At 36.1% G+C, this 16147-nt stretch overlaps 2 protein-coding genes across 2 annotated transcripts; one reads left to right on the forward strand and one right to left on the reverse strand.

Moving 5' to 3' along the window:
- Window positions 1-398: 398 nt before the first annotated feature.
- Window positions 399-8936, reverse strand: LOC110687370 (tRNA wybutosine-synthesizing protein 2/3/4-like). The gene is made up of 9 exons (XM_021864015.1): window positions 8054-8936; window positions 6455-6854; window positions 5188-6357; window positions 4799-4928; window positions 4320-4555; window positions 2390-2525; window positions 1939-2015; window positions 1302-1408; window positions 399-1152 (listed from the first exon to the last, which is right to left on the reverse strand). The coding sequence occupies exons 1-9, from the start codon at window positions 8829-8831 to the stop codon at window positions 1046-1048; spliced, it is 3141 nt and encodes a 1046-aa protein (XP_021719707.1). The 5' UTR covers window positions 8832-8936; the 3' UTR covers window positions 399-1045.
- A 2181-nt stretch (window positions 8937-11117) lies between these two features.
- Window positions 11118-12756, forward strand: LOC110687371 (ATP synthase gamma chain, chloroplastic-like). Its single transcript, XM_021864016.1, has one exon. It carries the CDS (start codon window positions 11412-11414, stop codon window positions 12504-12506), a length of 1095 nt encoding a protein of 364 aa, XP_021719708.1. The 5' UTR covers window positions 11118-11411; the 3' UTR covers window positions 12507-12756.
- Window positions 12757-16147: the final 3391 nt, after the last annotated feature.

A 16147-nucleotide genomic window follows, 5' to 3' on the forward strand; every position in this document is an offset into this window, starting at 1 on the left:
GGACTTTTAACAGTAACCCAGAAATGCAGTATATAATTTTGTTTACAAGTAGGCCTAACATACATTTTTTAAATCATGTTAAAAAAACAATGCAATCAGACATATACACCATAAAATTTGGCATGTCACTAAATTTAGCCATTGATAAATGAGGACAATAACAGAATGCAACTAAATATAATGAGGAATTCAATGCTATAGTCCATTATTCTTGTCATAGTGAATTGGGAAATCGTTGTCCCTAGTGATTTTAGTGATTCTATACCTTTAGTTCATTGTTCAGTTGACTAGAGCTTGCAAAATTGATCCAACGCGAACAAATTTCTAATTGAATTATCTGATTTTAACCTGAGCCGATATCAAAGCAACACAACCCGACCTAAAATTAATTGATTTATATGAAAAAGTACAGAATAATTAACTCAATATATTGCCCATGCCTCAACCGAAACCAAACTGAATACAGAGTAATTCTTCTCTAATGACTTGAATCGAAATCACATCCAAACGACTTGTTTTCCACCTTCATGCTTGGACCATTTCATTATCTGTTTCAACTTCTTTTGTTTTATAAGTTTTTTTTTTTGGGTGGGCCAGCTATATGTCCAAGCAGCAGTATTCAGATTATTCAGTTATTCACCAATCAGAAAATGAACTCAAATTTCAAACATTTGCTATGCAGGTTTTCTTTCCAAAACCCAAGGCCAAATCTCTCCCTTGAACTTTTATGTTCTACCATGTTAAGAAGTTCTACAAATTAATGAAGATTACTGGAATACAAGCACATTAATTGTCTATAACCAATCAAATCCAACAAAATTTTACCTGAGCTTGAGCTCAACTATGAGTTAAGCTACAAAAAAGCGACTAACATAGCAAATGTCGTTTAAAATGCATAATAGCATGTATCCTTACATACTTCATTGTAAAATGTAACCCAGTTCTGATTCCATAAGAGCCTGTGACTGCGATTAGCGAGTTGGTAGTACAGCAGACTCAGATTTATGTTTAACAATTCCAAAATGGTACCAACATCTGAATTTCTTCATTTTAGAATTTGTTCACATCTTACATCAGCGACAAGATGACGGATATGAGGGGCATACCACTTCACTCTCTCCAAATGCACCACCGACACATTCCAACAGCGACCTGTATAAGACATGTTCGAAGTCATTACAGTTTGGCAAGTCGGAGGCTTAAAATATTTCAACCTTTTTCAGTGCAGCAATTAATTTGAGAGTTAAGTAGCATAAAGAAGGGAAAAGAAGAAACAAGTTTGCCACAAGAATACAAGATACCTTCAGATTTCGCAATTTCAGAGATAGAGTCCATGATATGTAGAGTCCACTGACTCTCCTCTGAGTCCTTCACATTCCCATGTATGTGAAGTGTGCCACCCTCACACCTACCATCCAAATCCAAGTCAATCATGTATTAGATTATGTAAAGAACATCGAGGAAACTCAAAAATGGACATATATAGATGTACTATCTCCTTCTGTCTACCTAGTAGCTACTCCCTCTATCCATACATAACAGAGTACAAACCATAACAGTCATCTTACTGACTAGGCGCCTACCGATATAGTAATGATATCCACACCCTAAACCAAAACAGTGTCCAGCGATTGACATACATTGGAATATCGTATTGGTAAAGTTGCAAAACTTATAAATAGAGTTGGATTATAACTTGTTAATAATGGTGTTTCTAATTTTATTCCTTCAAATGACCCCCAATAAGATGTTGCCTATTATTTAGGCCTTTTAAGGTTGGAATCAGATTTTACTTCTACTAAAAAAAATAGCATAGAAGTTAAGTGAGATGGCGAAATGCTTGAAATGAACAACAAGGTGAGACAAGATAGTCATATTCTGTTGTGATGCGCATGTTGATTTTACAAATTAAAAGAAAAGGTCATCCAGATTAATTACCTTAATGCCCTTACAGCAGTAACCCAACTGCCCTCGCTAGATGGTAGGAGACCAAGACAGACACGATTAGCAACTCCCTGTAAAATTGGAAGGATGAATAATCAATCAACATCAGCAACAGCTTCAACAAAAGAAATTACTTTTAAAGTTTCAATTGCTGCAGAAAATGGATCCCCAATGCTGAGCAAACTACACAACCCCAATATACCTATCTGTTATCAAAATTTGACAGCTACTATGAAATATTATCAGCATCAGAATGCTCAGCATAACCAAACTAGAAACATAAGATAAATCATGAAAGGGTTCATTAACACTAAAACAACTCATGAAAATCAATATTAGTAGATGTAGATGATCAAAGGGCTCATAAACACTAACATATCATGTGAATATCTATAATAGCAGATGTATGATTTACAAAGATAATCAAACAAAGAAAGGGCCATACTTTAGGAGCTGTAAGACGATTATCTCCTTCGAGTACAATGCAACGATCAGAAACCAAATTGACTTGAAGATTATGATGAAGAGCCTCAACAGCATGGGGATTCCACTCACAGGCATAAACCAATGTAGCATTACCTCTGATCGACCAAGAGTAGGAAATTATTCAGTATCAATGTATTATAATTTAAAGGTAAAGCACAATCTATAACTATATTAAAACAGAGGGCGAAGCTCCACGTGTCACCTTGATATTAAAAGTTTTCGTTGGATACCTCATCACAAATGCAAGTGAATATAACAAAAAAGTACAGAGGTAGTATAAAACAAATACTAAAATTTTTTACCCAATTACTGGTTCATAATTTTAAGTAGGGATGGCAATTGGGCGGCACTGTTGCGGGTACCCCCTCCCCCGTATCCGCATATGTCAAAAAAAATTTATACCTGTGATCTACCCCCTACCCGCGATGGGTAAAATTTTAACACCCACACCCGCCTAAGCGGGAGACCTACATCCGATCCACCACCCATGTGGATATCCACTACCTGGCCGCCTTTTATCCGCTAACCTAACAACATTTGTTTGATAAATTTCCTATAGAACATGTCATTATGCTATCTCTAAATTGTTGTAAATACATAATTTAATAATATATTATACAAGTAGTCAATTGGTATAAAAGTAGTCCTTCATCATTACAAATACAAAACGAATTACATAAAAAATTAGCGGTAGTAAATTAGTAATAAGTTGGCAGGTCACTGGCGGGTAGGCGGGTATGACATCAAATCCACCGCTTACCCGCCAAAGTTGAACCCATAACTGCTCCAACTGGGACGGGTGCGGTGCGGGACTCGCATTTTTTTAGCCACCTGCCATCCCTAATTTTAAGTCTATAATTAATTTAATAGGTAAAATAATAGTAGAATAATGATGTAAATACCAACGTTAAATCATGCTATGATATTTGTAGGAGCTATATATGTTAGAGCGTAACTTTTGATTTCCACTTCATCATTATTATTAAAAAATTGATTTGATAAATAAATTATACATATGAACTTATTATACCGTGCAATTGCACGGGTACTATACTAGTTACTACTATTATAAAGTAAAGAGACAAAGCACAAAAATCACTCTTCAAAGAGTTAGAATTCAATGCTAATACCATGACCAACTTGTATGACCCTCTTAAAAGATCTGGTTCTAAGCCATACACGACAAATAAAGTTTGCCATTGATTTCAAAGTTCTGATAGTCAAATTTATAGAAAGTTCTCATATTTGAAATTTGCCACATTGCAAGCTGTCATGATTAAATAAACCCCCATTCTTTTTTATTAAACTAGGCCCAACAAGGAGGGAAATTTGGGAAGCCCCTAATAATTCTACTAATGAGAAGTATGACGTAGCAAGTTAGCTAACTAAAGGAAAGGAAATATCAGAGATGTAATTAAAAGAGGTGGGGACTAGAGAGGCAATTCGTTCAGAAAGTGTGTTTGTATTTTTGCCTTTTGGAACTTGGGAGTGATGCCAGGTCCCCTGGGCACTTGAATTAGGTGGATGTAATCAAAACCCTCTAAAAATTTCTCAATCTTACTTCTCGGTCTTCACTGATTAGCAAATTTCCAGTTTATTACACATAAGTATCATTCTTTTTCAGTACCACTCTTCTCATTACTAATGCAAAAATCTCAGGTTGTTGATTAAGACCAACCCTACAATCTCATGACATAGAATATAGATTTGTCAAAGAAATTGTGTACATACACTTACAGTCCACAGGGGACTAGGGGAGCACAGAACTGATTCAAGCATATTTCAAACAAGGTTTTATCCTGTTAGAAAATAAATCAATAGCTCCAATCTTAGAAGAACTCACATAGACATGTTGTATACATGTGTCAAGTTAGGAAATCCAAGAATACCTTACAAGAAAAGGCAAGGTAAAATATCCAATTCCCGCAAAAAGATCCACAATAACTTCGCCTCTACAATCCACACGGGCCATGCGAAGTTTCTCTGAAAGATTTCCCCAGGAGAACATGCATTTTGTGGTATCAAAACAATATGCTATACCATTTTCGCGATGTTCAACCCAACCATTATCTCCAATGAGGATCTCTAGACGACTGTCCCGTGTTCCAGTTGAAGCAACACGACCCTGTAACAACATGTATGAGCATTGAGTTACAGCAGGAAACTAGTAATAGGAGAGATGACATTACCACAGTGGTACAGCAGCATAGTACTGCAGTGGCATTATAAAACAATTTGTCGGTAACTTCCACTGTATGTGACCTATGGCAGAATCTAATTACAATTTGTCTAATCAAATTTTTGTATCAGGAAACTCTTGGCAACTTTAATGTAAACACAACTCGTGGTTATAAATTACGTAGTGTACCTGGCGAGCAAGACGACGAGCACCAAGAGTTTGAGCAACAGCAGACCAAAGCTCGCTACCTATTGTGTCCCATGCAGGATCTCTGAAGGAAGTGATAGGAAGGACAACAACGTCACCAAGCCGCTCCCACCTAAAGAAAAGGTACACCTAATTTCAGTTAAGATCATGCAAACAAAGACATGTCAACATATAAAGCTATGTTCATCCAACCACTATCCTTGACGAACTATTTCCTATATAGCTGCCTAGATAAAGATTTCTCTGGAATACGGAAACTTACCTCCCCCCCCCCCCCCCACACACACACAAAAAGAAAAGAAAAGAAAAGAAAAGAAAAAACAAAAAGAAAAAAAAAAACAGCTTTAAGATTACAAAAGCTGAAGAGAAACCTGGTTGGTAGCTGCTCCAACAGCCCTTCAGATAGGGATTTTTGCTTCAGTAGCAAAGCCACAGCTTCCTTCATTGCTTCCAAGGGAGATATAGAGGCTTTCTTCATTGCAACTACCTCATCAACGTGCTTAGTGGCACCACAAGCCACTAGAAAATCCAAGGCAGAAGCAGAGGAATCAAGAATATTCTTTGACATATTAAGGTCACTCAATCCTTCAGCTATCCCTCTTTTTTGGGATAGCTCATCAGAGAATATAACACTGAACTTTACAGTAACAGGGAAATATATATAAGATCCATCTTCATGGGAATACACCTTTCGACCAAGGTCTAGCCAACCAAATTTCTTAAGTACGTCCTTTCCCAATTTAGCATACCTTTTTTGCAGTTTCAGTACCCAATACGAAGTCTTAGTCACGTGTCCAACATCACTACAAGGTGCTTTGTCCACATTCGAGTTAGTACCCAAATCAGATGGTTGTACACATACATCAGGAAGTGAACCAAAATTATTCTTTGTTCTCTCAACGGAATCTTCATACCGGGGTGTGCTCTGTTTCTCTTTAGACAAAGAAGACACAGTAGCATCATTGAAATTTAACAATGATAGCAAGTTGATCATTGATGGCTCACTGAATTTCGTACCGAATGCATAACAGGATGCTCCACCACCTATCATAATCAGATCATCACTGACAACGTTGGCAGTATTTCGAACAAACAATTGCTTGCCTATTGAATTCAAGATCACCTGCTTCCATGAGAAAGACTTTAGGTCAAGCAAGGACAACTCTTCGCAATGCTGTCTGACAGGACAACCACCAACAATTCCCAAATAATCTTTATACACAAACATTGAGTGTGAAAACCTTGGATAAGGACCTTTTCCAACTGTTTTTACTTTTGCCCATTGACTATCATGGATATCAAAACTATAAAGGTCCCCCAATGCTCTCTCACCATTGTATCCACCAAACAGAAACAATTTATTGCCATAAGCAACCAATGAATGTGAATGCCGAGCACAGGGCAATTCTCCACTTGCTTGTACCTCCTTCCATTTCAATGTATCCACATCCAACACAGCTAAGGAAGAATACAATGTGTTGTTATTAAGTCCACCGAATATGTAAATATTTGAACCTACAACAGCAGCTGCATGACGATGCCTGCACAAAAATTTACATCATTAGCTAATCTGTCAAATGAAAAATGTCCTTTAAAAGCAACATCTACTAGAGCACTATCAGTAGTTGGTATCATCACCTTGGAGCAAACACATCACCAGTGTTGCCTACCAATTTCCATTCAGCTTTCATGATATCGAAGATCCATAACTCATCCAGAATATTGGTAGGATCAGCTCTGCCTCCAATAACAATCATTGAACCTCCAACTAATGAAGATGTATGACCCATACGCGGAGAGGGAGAGCCCTTAACATCTAGCACAGACAATCTGCCTGACGATAAATCCAGCAATAAAAAGTCACTTCTACGTGCATGCCTACCTATGCCTCCAAAACCACCATATATCAGAATCTCTTTGCAATCAGCATTACAGATTGTACAAGAAGAATGACCCCATAGTAACAGCCTCTCTATGCTTTCTCCGACAATTTTAATGGGTACAATGGCTAGACTGGAACCAGAACTTCCCAGTGGCCCTGCCAATGATTCAAAAATTTCAGACTAGCTCTCTTAGGGGAGAAAAAGATATCCTGCAACCATCAATAGTTGATTGTCATAATAACACTCAGAAGTCAGACCAACATAATTACAGATAAAAATGCAACAAGAGGGGGTATGATTTGGACCAACACTATTACAGTTTCTGTCTTACATCCATTTACTTCCTGGTGATGAAAAAGATGAGAATGATAATATGATAGTATAGAGTGTCTTAATGATAGGAGATAGGACTGTTTTCTTATACACCCAAAATAATGGACCAAAAAGCAACCATCTATTTTCATTCCCTCAATTCAACAAAGTTCAATTCCACCTCCCTCAACTGTAAAGATTTGGATTGTATTGCCATATTCCCGGGATATAATTCTGAAAATTGAGTACAACTTTTATTACCATTCACCCATGATGTACCCACGATTTATTCCTTGTACCATTCACCTATGAGTTACTTCCTTGTACCACATTAATTGACAGAGTATTCAACTACGAAGTACTAGACATTTGCATAAATTTCACCTAATCACATATTCTTTTGCTCTTTAAGTATAGAAAGAAAAGTCCTACAGCAAATCTATGATGTGCAAAAGGAACAAAGCATTCAAATTAGAGGTAAAACTAATAATTTGCCTTCGTAGAGATACAATACAAATTCTTCCATTGAGCTCAAGATGTCCCAAAAGAAATCTGATTGGCTTTTAGTTTTTCCAAAGGTGAAAGTTGGACAATCAACACCCTCCAACAAATCCAAGGTGCTTCACAAGGAGAAAGCTCCTCATGCTCACTTCCTCTCCTCCTCATCATCCTCTTATAACAAGTAAGCTCACTCATACATTATATAGTCGAGGATCATCTGCAAACTCCATTCTATACTTTCAACTTTGTAAGAAATTAGATTATTAGAGTCTATAGCAGTATAGCCTAATATCAAATTTCATAACTTTGCTACTACTACTGGCAAACACACCCAAATATTACAAGATACATGAATAACATGAACAAACCCCATGAACAAAACATTAGCATTGTGCTAACTTATGAAATCTAACGCACAAAATGAGCATTTTAATCAGCATAAAATCATTCAGACAAGCAAATCACATGAAACAAAGCACGATTTACACACATCAAATCAGCCTCCAAACTAAAACTAAAAGCAAAATGAACACAAAATTACCAGAATCTCTCTGAAAATTAGTCCCTTCTTGATTGACACCAACCCATTTCTCCTCTTCCCAAATTGCACCATCACCATCATCAGCACCACCACTCAACCCCACAAACCCGTCCCCGGCTTCGGCTTCGGCTTCCACATCACTAGGCCCCACAAACCCATTCTTCCTTAAACCCTCCAAAAACCCTTGAGTCCTCTTCCAATTAGCTCCCATCTTATCATTAGCAATCTCCACAAGATACCTCAAATACTCAGGAGACACCATAATCCTCCCTTTACACCCTAAAGGAACTTCCAACCTAATTGAACATCGAATTGCAACAATCACCCTCTTACTACTCACACTAGTAATCCCAGATTCCCTGAACCCACGAGATATAGCCAATGCCACCAAGAACTGAGCCGCACCCACGTCCTTACACTCCACCGCAATGATCAGGGGCTCGAACCGGAACACCAACTCGGACTGAGTCGACTCGGGCGAGTCAGCAGACTCGGTGGCGGGGGTTGAAGAGGGAGGGAAGATGAGGTTGAGGATCGAAGTGGGGTCCACTGGGTCGTGGGAGATGAAGGCCCAGGTGCCCCCTTTGGGCTTGTCTGGGAGGTGTGAGAAAATGGAGATGCGACCGGAGCAAGAGGAGGTGGTGTAGTATGAAGGGTGGTTGTTAATGGTGTTGAGGAGAGGTATGATTGGTGCGTCGATTGTTCCTTTGGGAGATTTGTCTAATTCTGTTGATGATATTGCCGCCATTGTTGCGGCTTTCCTCTTCTCAAACTCCATTTTTTTTTCACTCTTTTGCTCGCTCGCAGACGGCAGTCACACACGCGCACCTTTGTAAACAAAACAGTCGATAGAAGAACTCACTGTTAAGAGGGCAAATGGCCAAATGGGTTGTTTAGGTTAGAGTAGACTAGTAGAGTAATAGACCAAGTGATACAAGTCTAACCAATACCAACTGATCAGTTTGGGTTTGGGTTTGGGTTTGGGTTGGTGTTCGACCATTTTTTAAAGGTTTTGGGTTGACTATAATAGACTTTTGCAATTACTTTAGTTTTAAGCTGTTTGGATATTTTCGGATTTTTCGACGGTAAATTTGATGAGGTTCGACTCTCAAGGCTTGGGTTAGCGGACGGTTGTTTGTAATTAAGAGGAATTGTCAAAAAATAAACAGGATGGTGAGCTATATAGATAGAGGATGAGTGTACACAATTGCTCATATCTAGTTTATATCTGATTATAGAATTGCAATTATTAACGGTGATGTACAAAGATAGTATAAGGAGTACTCCCTCTGTCCCAGAATATCTGGGACGTTAATTTTTTACTAACATAATAAAACATATTTAATCATAAAATATGTTGTTAGATAACTATTAATATAAAGTTTTATAATATAATTTTTAAAATAATTTTCATTAATATTTAATTATATAAAAATATAGTCAAACTAACATGTGTGTAAAGTTGATTGTGTCAGATATTTTGGGACAAAAGGTGTATTATAAACATAAGATCTTTGTCGAAGCTTGTTCTAGCTTCTACACTCCTATGACTGTAGCTATTTTTCAAAAGATTTGGCGTTATTCATACATCGTTTGAATGAAAAAAAAAAAATTACTTTATATATATATGAAAAGTTAAGAGTAAAATGATTAATTACCTCTCTCTTACTTATTTTCTTCCAATATTCATGAACGTCCTCTAAATGTTTGCTTAAGCATTTCCGTTTGCTTATAATTTGTAGAACAATTGATGAATGGGCCTACAATAATTGTTCCTTGAAGAGTTGAAGACACTCTTAGTTTTAAAATGGCCCATTGTTGGTGTAAGCCCAATTGTTTAAGGTTAACAATTTATGAATAGCATCATTTTTCCCTATTGAAGAGGCAAAATCAATTACTAGCAACATGTCCCTCCAAATGAATCACTGGCTTATGGTCGCATATTCCCTTCGTTAAATTCCTAGAGTGGGGACAATGGAATACATATTTGATATATGTTGTCCAAAATGCTAAATACCACACATTTCACAACTTGAGACTTGAGACTTGTGACTTGTGAATTGTTAGTCTATGACCTTCTATATTATGATTAGCCAATTGTAGCACTTATGAGTTTATAAAAGTAGGTAATTGTATTAAAAATCAACATTAGTCTCATTTTATCATATTGATTATTCTTGATATTGTATGTCTCCTTTAAGTATTTTCCAAATACACTGAATACTTATCGAGACTTGTGCTTTACGTCCTACTCTTTTCATCTTGTTTTCACTTATTTTAGCAAATATAAGTTCAGATGAGATAAGTTCAAGAAAAATTAGTGTTAATTATTTCAAATAAGTTCATGTAACTTCAAGTTGATTCCAACAAGTGAAAAGTATGTGAATAAAACACATCCTTATAAGCTAAATACAATTTTCATGGTGTACAACAAAGAACCAAGTATTACAAGGAAAATAAAGATGACCTAACCCACAATTGAATATTTTACTTGTACTTTTTCCGTTTCTTTATACTTGCAATGCACACTTTTTTCATGGTATTTAAGAAAAGTGGGGCTCATATGATTTAATATACTTAAAATGAGGGTGAGAGATGATTAGGAGTATAATTTAGTGGGCCATGAGATTAAAATAAGGGTAATAGTAGAACTTTTAACAAAAAAAAAAAAAATCTCTCTAATTGTAGTGTGTTGCAAGTATTGTGACATTTCCATTTAAAGGAAGTGTTGCAAGTATAAAAAACAGAGGAAGTATATGATAGTGACTTGACCTATAAGCTACGCAATAAGATTTTTTTTTTTTAGCTAGTTTCTCAACATGGTTAAGTTAGTGGGCTAAACAATTTAATAGAGTACAGAGAAAATAAGAGAATCCCCTCCCTAAATTATATTTAACGAGTAATAAATTTCCAGCCTCTTGTTTAAAAGATGATCTCATTTCCACTACATTAATCTTAACTTTAACTTTGTTTTGAGCCCCCAAATTAATAAATCTATTACACTATTACACAGCATGTATATTTTGCTTAGATTATAATGTAGTACTCATACTATAAACCACATCAAAAAAAAAAAAAAAAATTCCAAGTTAAAAAAGAAAATCCAAATTTACCTCCAAAATTCAACGGTTGAAATCTCCCTCCTTATCCACACCAAAACAAAAACCTCATCCAATCCTTCCTCCCCTCCACCTCTCATTCCCTTCCTTTCTTCCACATCACACCCTCTCTTAGATAAGATTTCTCACCTTTTCTTCTTCTCCTAAGCTAACTCCATTCTTAGCTTAGCTTTGAGAGATCAATCAAACCTCAAAAAATCCAAAAAAAAAAAAAAAAATAATAATAATCACACCAAACAATGGCCTGTTCTCTTTCCTTTAGCTCCTCAGTGAGCAGCTTCCACCTCTCCACCACCACTCAATCCACCCAAGCACCACCCCCTTCCAACGCATCAATTCCCAACACCTGCCCTATCCAATGCAGCAACCTCCGCGAGCTCCGCGACCGCATAGGATCAGTTAAGAACACCCAAAAGATCACCGAAGCAATGAAGCTCGTGGCGGCCGCTAAGGTCCGTCGTGCTCAGGAAGCCGTCGTAAACGGACGTCCCTTCTCGGAGACCCTCGTCGAGGTTCTGTACAACATAAACGAGCAACTGCAAACCGACGACATCGACGTGCCTCTGACGAGGGTCCGCCCTGTAAAGAAGGTAGCTCTAATGGTAGTCACAGGAGACCGTGGCCTCTGCGGGGGGTTCAACAACATGTTGCTTAAAAAAGCCGAGGCTCGTATCGCCGAGCTTAAGGATTTAGGTGTGGATTATACTATCATCAGTGTTGGTAAGAAAGGAAATACGTACTTCGTTCGTAGACCAAACATACCCGTTGATAGGTACTTCGACGGCAGTAATCTGCCTACTGCTAAAGAAGCACAGGCAATAGCAGACGATGTATTTTCCCTGTTTATAAGCGAGGAAGTCGATAAGGTTGAGATGTTATATACTAAATTCGTATCGTTAGTGAAATCTGATCCTGTAATCCACACACTTTTGCCGCTCTCTCCTAAGGGAGAGATCTGCGACATCAATGGAAAGTGTGTGGATGCTGCTGAAGACGAGCTGTTTCGTCTGACGACGAAAGAGGGAAAACTGACGGTGGAGATGGATACAGTGAAAACAGAAACTCTTTCGTTTTCGCCGATTCTTGAGTTTGAGCAGGATCCTGCACAAATCTTGGATGCTTTGCTGCCTTTGTATCTTAACAGTCAGATTCTGAGGGCGTTGCAGGAGTCGCTTGCTAGCGAGCTCGCTGCGAGGATGACTGCTATGAGTAATGCATCTGATAATGCTAGTGATTTAAGGAAATCGCTGTCTGTTGTTTATAATAGAGTGCGTCAGGCTAAGATTACTGGCGAGATCTTGGAGATTGTTGCTGGTGCTAATGCCTTGGTTTGAGTTGGTTGTTTTACAATATGGTCTGTTTTTTTGTTCTTATTATTCTTATTTTTGGAAAGAACTATGGCTATTATTGTTGGTATAATTACTATAAATATGGATACTCGTATTAATATTATGTATTTATGTTTTGGTGATGATTCTAATGAACAGAGGTATCAAGTGCAGAGGAGATTAATTAGATCATATTGATTTGTAATTACGTTTCATAATTTATATAGTAACAAATTTCACAACCTTTGTGATAACACATTATTAAGAGCTAGTTCCTTTTATAGTTGTAACCTTGTTTTTGAAACGTGTTTGCCATATGATTAGCTTGATTGATATATACATTGATGCTCTCGAGGAATAACCAATAGGTTTCCGATTATACTACATAATCGGTTGGGATTAGGCCATTTCAGGAATAAAATTGGATTGTATTAGTGATTGAAAGGTACTCTAAGTAGATTATGCCTACTTATAGGAGTCATAACTAACAATTACTCTGTAAATGGATACTAATTATATTGAATACTTGACACAAATTAGCATGTTTTATTACAGATGTTGCATTAGAATGATTGCTAAGTTCAATTACATGCTTAAATGTTAAAAAACTTGATCACTCTATAGGCATTATAGGTGCTTATTCCACCAAGAAGCTGAGATTGTCAAGATATTAAGGCAAGATCAATATTAAAGCAAGCTCATTAGACTTTGTGCAATAAATCATACTTACTTATTTGATCCCCTCTCTAAAGTAACTGTTTAATCGCAGCTAAAAGGATTATCGAAAACAAATCCGACATACCATTGTAAGCTTCCTCAAGATTGAATAGAGTTATGACAAGACTAAGATTGAATAGATCGGATTGATGAGATCGTGGAAGTGAGCTTTGAACTGATCTTTAGCTTGTTCAAGCAAGCAAAACTAGACAGTAAACACACATTGACACATACACCTTACAAGTGTTCTTGTAAACCATAGCTAATGATCAACCGATCAGGCATTCGAGCTCATAGCAATCGTAACACATATCAAGACGAATGAACAAATCATTGAAGCACGAACATAAACCCAATGAAACCAAGATCTAATTAACCAAGTCAATTAAGTAATTAACCATCACAACCCAAAATTTAACTATTAAAAGCTTATTGAAGTCTATTAATAATTACATCTATTATAACCCTAACAATCGGATCACAAGGTACAAAACATTAGATGAACAATAATTTCCTCAATCCAATTTCGCCGCCAAAATTGAAACCGCCCAATTCTTTACCAATCAATCAATGCAAGCAAAACAACCTTGGATCGAAAATTAAACAAAAAATAAAGAGCCACAATTGCTAATTACACCATTTCATTATCATTATTACTCCGTATTATTATTAATCAACTCAAAATCAAACAGTATAACAATTATGTATCAAGATTCTACAAAATTAATTGCAACTGTAACATTATTCAACTCAACAATTAACACTTTTTTCTTTGTTACATAATTTAACACTTCCCGTTATACAATCAACTCAAACTAAACCCAAAAAAAATGTTAGGATGGAGAAGGGGTGAAAATTGGGGCAACAGCGGCGAGCTTTTTACGACCGAGACAGCGAGAGCGGCGAGGAGAGAGAGGGAAGAAAGGAATCCCAACCTCCAATTCAATAGAACCATTCGGGTTCGGGTTGGAATCGGGTGTGGTAGGGTGTATGTGAGTGTTAGTGAGGAGGAGGAGAGAGAAACATATCTGGGAGCGTCTGATGGTGGTGAGTTTAGTATCTCTCATCTGGGCTAGCGCTCCTGGTCTTAGATATCTGCTATACGACGACGATGGGGATGATGAGGATGGTCTCATTTTCATGGAGGGTAGAGAGAGAAAGAGGGGTGGAAATTGGAGGAGAGAGAAAGATGGGGCGGGTGAGATTTGGAGGAGAGAGAGAGTGAAAGGAAGGAAGGAGGGTTTAAAGGAGAGGGATGGAGGTTGGGAGGCGGGAAAATGGTTTGAGGGGATGATAAAGGCGGGATTAGGGTTTCAACTTTTTTGAACTAACCACTCCTTTCATGTGTTTACCTGAGTAATTAATCATGAAATTATACTTGTATTACTTGTATGTTATCGGCTTATCGCTTAAATAAATAAATTAGGGACATTGTTATTTATTGTCACAATTGATACTTATGAGTAATTTATCTGGTCATGGGGCTTCAAAACCGGTTGTTAGATTTAGATTAATTTTGTTTTGATTTGAATCGAGATGGATTCTATTTTCAAAGGAAAGTTAATATTGACAATTAACAATTGGATGTTTCATCATCGTTGTCTAATTTATCTGCTCATTGTTATTGTTAGTAACTAGAGTTTTAAGCGTGAACTGTCGGGTAACTTAAAGCCCATTAAACTTTAATGACAAGTGGTTTTGATTTTAATAAAGCTTGATTCCGTAATCAAAAGGAGTTATTAATGAGGATAATTGAAATTAAATATAGAAGTCTCATGAAAATGTGATTTAAAAGTCCATCATAATAATAAATAATTAAAGTCTAAAGTTTTTAGGCACATTAATAATTCTGCAAAAATCTAAACGAAAAAAAATATATATATAGAGTTTAGGAGGGAAAATTTCCTCCAAAAAAAACTCTAACACTAAGTATAATTTAGGTATATAGATGGATGGACTTAATATTTGAGCATAAATTTTTTTCATAAGGTAGCGTCACGTGTACAGCTTTGAGAAAAGATGACAACATGTGTTGCTACTTTAGTATTAGTTATAGACGATTGTGAAACGATTAGTGCCAAAAACAAAACAAACTAACAGAAATTTACATGGGTCGTTGCTAACATATTGTTCAATTTACTTTATTAATACGCCTTTCCTCAATTAAATACATGTCATGTGATTTATAAGGAAAAATATATTACATAAGATGATTAAGATCTTATTAAATTCACATCATTATATACTTGTATATATACTTTCATGATAAATATGAAGTAATATATTTAACATAATACTCCATCAGTTTATCATGATCATTTATCATGGTTTATATTATTAATATGTAGGAACTTGTTAAAAATAATTTATTGTAAATATTCAAGCTTTTAAAATTTTATAAATTTCTCACTACTCGTACTACAAAGTCAGAGATTTAATATAATTGTCAATAATGTGTATTGTTGACTGTGAACTAAATTAATTATATTTCCTAAAAAAAAAAAAAAAAAAAACTTAATTGTAGATGTTTAAAGTTTTAATTGTATTTTTAAAAACGTAATTCCCTATCCTCAGTTCCCCGTGTTGCAAATTAAAATAAAGAGGAAGTATATCAGTTTCTTTGTTATTCACTTTAATTTATAACAAAACTCAAGTAAAATTTCTCACCTAAATACTACTCGTATTTTCTACATTACATGATCGATAATATCATAACTTTATTTATGAGAAGAAAAAAAAAAGTAGTCATTATTAATATACATTAGGAAAATCCTCAATCTGTTTCTTATCATCATGAATGATACATATATATATATAAAAAAAAAAAAAAAAAAAAAAGAAAAAACAAAAAAAGGGTGTTACAATATATCAGATAATTAGGCCCATAGTTAATTACTCCGTATGTATTGACAATTAGCTTTTAAAAAGTT

The sequence above is a fragment of the Chenopodium quinoa genome, unplaced genomic scaffold (assembly GCF_001683475.1).
Source record: "Chenopodium quinoa cultivar QQ74 unplaced genomic scaffold, ASM168347v1, whole genome shotgun sequence".
NCBI classification, from domain to species: domain Eukaryota; kingdom Viridiplantae; phylum Streptophyta; class Magnoliopsida; order Caryophyllales; family Amaranthaceae; genus Chenopodium; species Chenopodium quinoa.